We start from the raw sequence: 6,388 nt of genomic DNA, 5'->3' as shown, positions 1-6,388 counted from the left end.
GGCATGGGGTGGGTGGTAGCTGCAGAGTGGAGCCAGAGTCGGTGCTGTGCAGGGCTTTTCTTGCTGGGAGCTGGGCTCGGAGCGGGCTGGGAAGAGGCTGCAGCCACCCCAGATTTTACTGCAGCTCCACTCCCAGCCCAGCATTACTGCCTGGCACTTGGTGTAGCCACAGCTTTTCGTGGCACTTGGGTGGAGGCAGGGCGTTCAGCCACTGCTATGCTGGGTGGTGGTGCAGAGCTGGGAGCAGAGCTGTGGCAAATTTTGGGGTGGCTGCAGTCTTCTCCCAGCGCCTCCAGAGTCCACTCTGAGCCCAGCCCCCATCAAGAAAAGCCCTGCCCAGTGCCAGCTTCAGCTCCACCCTGCAACTGCAGCCTGCCCTACGCTGCGCAGGTCTGGGGGCATGCCCCTCTGCCCCCACCCTCTCAGGGTGCAAACACTTGCAGGAGTTGCCCCCACCCCATAAGTTGTGCCTCTGTCCCATGGGGGGACCCCCCCCAGCTGGCCAGTGCCTGCCTCTGCCCCCTCCCTCACTGAGGGGGGCATTGATCTGCCCCCTGTGCCCCTTCCTTCCCTCCCTCCCTCCCCATCTGACTTACCAGCTAGAGGCAGCCCTCCACGCTGCCAGCTCTGCTCCATGCTGCACTGCGGCTGTGTGCAGCATGGGCATTTATCAGCCAGAACTTGACCCCATTGTGCTGATATTTGATATAGACAATTTTCTTTATATTGGTACCAATCCAATATTGGACAGATGTATCTGTGCACCTCTACGATGAACAGAAAAATGTACTTGGGTCCTGAAAATTTGATAGTACTGTTTTGCAATTTTTTTAAGATGAAACTCCTCCAAGCCTTTGTTTTACTGTTGAATTCTTACAGTCATCTCTTTTTTTTATTTTTATTTTTTTTTTATTTTTAAGTTTAGGCTCTTTACAACATGAATACTTAATAACACTAATTGGTTTTCAGTGTTTGTGCAGTATTTTATTTATTTATTTATTTTTACATAGACCTCTGTCTCCTTCAAGCTGAAGAATCCTAGGGGGTTTCTTCAGTTTCTTCTGGCAGTGATCTATTAGCAGACGAACAACAGTATACCAGGAATGGTATAAGACTTCTGGCACCTGTAGCTGTGCAAAAGTAGAAAACTAAGTCTTGCTTCTATCGATTACTTTGTAGTTTGGTGTGGCTGAGCCCAGAAAGCGAGCATATGCTGAATACTATAAAAACCATGACCCCATAGCGGACTTTGAGGCCTTGAGGGAAGCTGGTGTCTTTGAGAGTGTAAAACCGAAGGGAAAATAAGCAGCCTCCACAGGTAATAAAAGGTATCTTCATCAACCTGATCTCATTCATTTATTCATAATTTATACTGAACCTCTAGTTATCTAGTCCAACACCCTGCAGTGAAGCAGCCTTCTACTGTACCTATGATTGATATTCTGGGACTTAACTAATACAAGGTGTTCTGGGACTTAACTAATTACAAGTTAGAGAATTTAAAAAACAAACAAACCTGTTCATAAATATTATACAATAGAAGACGGGGGGACCTGAGCCTCATTTTTTGCGCAGGTCTCTGCTGCATCGTCCATCGTGCAGCTATCCTCAGTGTGAGGATATGGAAGAAGTAAAAAATAGCTTGGAATATTGTACAATACTTTTTTGTACCATCCCAAGTGGTATTTCTGAGCTAGAGGTGATGCATCAAATTCTGTGTAGCGTATCATAGCAGAGAGAGAGAAAACAGTTCATTTCTTTGTGACAGTGGATGTAAGGTGAGTATGTAAAAGAATGGAGATGGCTTCTACCACATTATGCTGTCTCCAGAGCTTGGAGGAAGAAAACAAGAGTTGATCACAGGTAGATTCTTCAGAAGAAAAGTGAAATCATGATAGTACATCCTTTTTTGTGCAAGGTCTGGGTAGTTATTGACTCTTAATGGACATAAAGCGTTGTAACTATTTAGGAAATACTGGTCTGAAGGAAAATATCAAACAGCTAATCTTAATCTCTGTATTTAATGCATTCCTACAACTGCTGTTCTTTCTGATCAAAAAGGTCTGTTAAGTTTTATCTTGTCACAGTAATTCAAGAAAAGCCTTCCCAAACGGCTCCAACCTGTTGTCATAGTTTAACAAATATACAAGCCAGGGCTGCAACTGAACTCCAGCTAGCTTTGAGCATCCTTTTTCAGATGTGGGGAGCTGGAGGAAAAGTAAGGGCAACGTTGGACCCCTGCTGAACCAGATGGGACAGCGGACAACTGACGCCCAGGAAAAAGCCTATCTATTAAATGGGTACTTTGCATCAGTCTTCCATCAATCCCAAGGGGTGCCCATGCCCACCATGGGACAGGGAGATCCTGGTGAGGGAGATCCCCTGCCCTCCATTAATGCTAACCTTGTGAAGGAACACCTTGAGAGGCTGGATACCTTCACGTCAGCTGGCCCTGACAATCTACACCGCAGGGTACTCAAGTTGCTGGCGAGCATTATAGCCCAGCCTCTGGCATGGATCTTTGAAAACTCCTGGCGCTCTGGTGAAGTGCCCGAAGACTGGAAGAAGGCCAATGTGGTGCCTATCTTCAAGAAAGGGAGGAAAGTGGATCCAACTAACTATAGGCCTATCAGCCTGACTTCTATCCCGGGGAAGGTCTTAGAAAAATTTATTAAAGAGGCCATCCTTAATGGACTGGCAGATGCCAACATTCTAAGGGATAGCCAGCACGGGTTTGTTGCGGGTAGGTCTTGCTTGACCAGTCTCATTTCCTTCTATGTCCAGATGATAGGTCACCTGGTCAGGGGAGAAGAGATTGATGTTATATATCTTGACTTCAAAAAAACCTTCGATCTGGTATCCCATGATCACCTCTTGGGGAACCTGGCCAGTTGTGGCCCTGGGTCCACCATGATCCGCTGGCTGGGAAATTGGCTCCGTGGTCGGACCCAGAGGGTAGTAATTGATGGCAGTCACTCATCTTGGTGTCCTGTGACCAGTGGGGTCCCCCAAGGCTGTGTCCTTGGACCCATATTGTTCAACATCTTCATCAATGATGTGGACATTGGAGTCAGAAGTGGACTGGCCAAGGTTGCTGGTGACACCAAACTTTGGGGCAAAGCATCCACACCAGAAGACAGGAGGGCGATCCACGCTGACCTGAACAGGCTCAGCAAATGGGTGGATGAGAACCTGACGGTGTTTAATGCTGAAAAATGCAAGGTTCTCCATGTTGGGAGGAAAAACCTGCAGCATCCTTATAGGCTTGGCAGTGCTACGCTGGCTAGCACTATGGAAGAAAGAGACTTGGGGGTCATCATTGACCACAAAATGAACATGGGCCTGCAATGTGATGCTGCAGCTAGTAAAGCGACCAAAACGCTGGCTTGCATCCATAGATGCTTTTCGAGCAAATCCCGGGATGTCATTCTCCCCTTGTACTTGGCCTTGGTGAGGCCGCAGCTGGAGTACTGCGTCCAGTTTTGGGCTCCACAATTTAAAAAAGATGTGGAGAAGCTTGAGAGAGTCCAGAGAAGAGCCACGCGCATGGTCAGAGGTCAGGAGAACAGACCTTATGACAACAGGTTGAGCATGATGGGGCTCTTCAGCCTGGAAAAGCGCAGCTCAGGGGTGATTTGATGGCCACCTATAAGTTTATCAGGGGTGATCACTAGTATTTGGGGGAACAGAGCGCCCCAAGGGATGACGAGGTCGAACGGTTATAAACTACTACAAGACTGTTTCAGGCTGGACATAACGAAGAATTTCTTTACTGTCCGAGCCCCCAAGGTCTGGAACAACCTGCCATCAGAGGTGGTTCAAGCACCTACATTCAACACCTTCAAGAGCAAATTGGATGCTTATCTTGCTGGGATCCTATGACCCCAGCTGACTTCCTGCTCTTTGGGCGGGGGGGGGCTGGACTCGATGACCTTCCGAGGTCCCTTCCAGCCCTAATGTCTATGAAATCTATGAATACAAGTTTGCTTTGTTTTGTTTTTTCCATGACCATGAAACAGACTTTTCTCTGAGAACTTCTGCTTCACTTAGCCTTAAACTCCAATTGTTTTTTCATTCTCTTGGAATGTGTCTTATGTTCTGATCATTATGTGACTTGCAGCTCTGAATAACTCTAGTAAACTGGGTGTTTTCAGTCTCTTTAGAATGATAGGGTTGAAAGGCATCTCAGGGGTCACTTACTCCTACTCCCTGCAGGATTTGCTGTTCCCAAGCCATTCCAGACATGCCTGTACAAACTCTCCGTGAAAAGCTCCAATGATGGAGATTCTAAGCTTCCCAAAGCAGCCTGTTTCATTCTGTTACTGTTCTTACAGTTTGAAAGCTTTTTCTGTAGTTAAATCCATTTCCTTGTGCTTCACCTCAGTGGCAAAACAACATTTTTTTTCTGATCATCATGATGGCTTCTCAGATATCTTAAAACTGCTACCATGTCCTCTTTAAACTCGTTTTCATCCAGCAAAAGTTCTTTACCCTTTCCTCATATGACTTGATTTCCAACACCTCTTTTCATCTTAGTTCCTAGCTTGTGGGCCACCTCCAGTTTACATATTTCTTGAATTGTCCTGACTACAAAAAGCTGCATCATTCCAGTGCTGAGTAGAGTGGTGCTGTAGCAGTCTGTGTCTTGCTTCTATTAATGCAACCTAAGATGGTAGTTTCTTTATTGTGACTGTTTTTCTCACTGCTGACTCATGTTACACTTGTGCATTTGTTTTTTTTGTGTTTTTGTTATTCATCCTACTTGTACCACCTTGCATTTTAGTTTGCTGTTGCTAGATGGGTTGACAGCCAAATCAGGATCCTCTTTTAATTCAGTCTAATTTTCCATATGCTTGCAAAATTGATCAGAAAATTCTTTTTCTGTATGAAGTTGTTTAAAATGTTTAAATAACTGGACTTAAACTGTCCTGTCTTACTTTATTAGGTAAATAAATGCCTCCAGTACTGGACTTAGTGTTACGTGTTTAGCTCCGTTTCTTACACAGAGACTAAAACCAGTGCATTTAGCTTATGCTATTATGTTTCAGTTATCAAAGAATCCCAATATTAGTAATCTCCAGTTTCTTCTCCAGTGGGACATTTTGTTTTAGCAACTAAAAAAAACAGTAAACAATGAACAATGGACTTTACCTTTATATTCCCACATCTAGTTTTAAGATTTTTAAGAACACTGCTAGTACATATGCACATATACTGGGCACCTCTTGGCCAGACACCCTTCCTGAAGGTATTTGAGGAAGCCAGTTAGCAAGAATGTTAGATCTAGGGCATGAGGAACATTGACTAAAACTAAAATTTCATTTCATTCAAGAAGCAGGTTAAAACTTTCCAGCTGAATTCATGAACAGGGCTTTTGATTGTGCACATGACCATAACAGAAGCTATGATATTAACATCAAGAAGCTGCCAGCATTCCAGTTTTCCATCACTATACAAAACAGCTTTTGGCCCTGGCTTGTGCATGTATCCTCCACTATTTCTGTTCTGAGTAGAGGGAACTTGATTCACACTTTCTCCTTGCTTTCCCTCCTACAGTTTGCTCAGTTGCACTCGCTGAGTGAATGTAGCAGGAATTTTGTTTTGTATTATGATTGCAATAACACTTCTGTGGATGTGTTACAAAAAATTGTCCCAGTCTTCTGCAGCAGGTTGGGTATATTGAAGTGCATGTGAGTTTAAGTATCTGTAAGCTACTTTGTACCAAGGTGTTCAATATTGGTAATAGGAGGGCAAGTAAGAGATTTGGGTGCTACCTTTTGTGTGATTCTTGTCAGAGGAGCACAGCTGGCTGAGGGTGTTCAATTCATACAGGAGAACCAATTAAACAAATTTAGGTTTCTTCCTTCCCCTGCAGTCTGCTTAAATTTACTTTCTGGCTGATTTTTTTTCCCCCTTCTTTCTTCCAGGCATCTTGTTGCTAAGCAAGATGTTTTCTCTCTCTTCTCATTATACGCTTCTGAGGATTAGCCTTGTTATCAATTCAGCGTGCATAATGAAATCTGGGGGATTGATCCACATCTTACTGCACAGTTCTTGATTTGTTCCACATTTCACTTACTTTTACCACATGAAGGGTGCTTAAGTCTTAAACAATCAGAAAATAATGGAGGGAATGCCTCTAGACTAAACTACCAGCACAAACATTTCCCTCTTTCTTACTTCTGAATTCTTACATATTGATGCTTTTACTTTGCAGAGAACTGGGATTGTCCAACTTTTAATTCACATGTTTCTTATTTTGCAGATCCCATCCCTCCAAGGATACTTGACAACTGAAATTTGTTTATTCACTGAACCGTAAAATGTAATGCACTTCAATGCTGGACCTGCTCAAGTGTAACTCAATAAACTAAATGCTTGGATCTAA

The 6,388-nt window shown here is 44.1% G+C and overlaps 1 protein-coding gene across 3 annotated transcripts in view; it reads left to right on the top strand.

The window, feature by feature from the left end:
- The window catches only part of LOC109305087 (cytochrome c oxidase subunit 6C-2), an 11,537-nt gene extending 5,149 nt beyond the window's left edge, over positions 1-6,388 (top strand). For 2 of the 3 annotated variants that reach the window (XM_019527997.1, XM_019527999.1), the window contains 2 exons: positions 1,180-1,318; positions 6,266-6,388. In XM_019527997.1, coding sequence (XP_019383542.1) covers positions 1,180-1,305 — 126 coding nt within the window. In that variant the 3' untranslated portion in view covers positions 1,306-1,318; positions 6,266-6,388. Of the gene's footprint in view, positions 1-1,179; positions 1,329-6,265 lie in introns of all 3 variants that reach the window. The other variant, XM_019527998.1, reaches the window with a different exon arrangement.

Source organism: Gavialis gangeticus, unplaced genomic scaffold (assembly GCF_001723915.1).
Source record: "Gavialis gangeticus isolate Ggan-Ray unplaced genomic scaffold, GavGan_comp1, whole genome shotgun sequence".
NCBI lineage: Eukaryota > Metazoa > Chordata > Crocodylia > Gavialidae > Gavialis > Gavialis gangeticus.
This window is presented reverse-complemented; position numbering and strand designations above follow the sequence as displayed.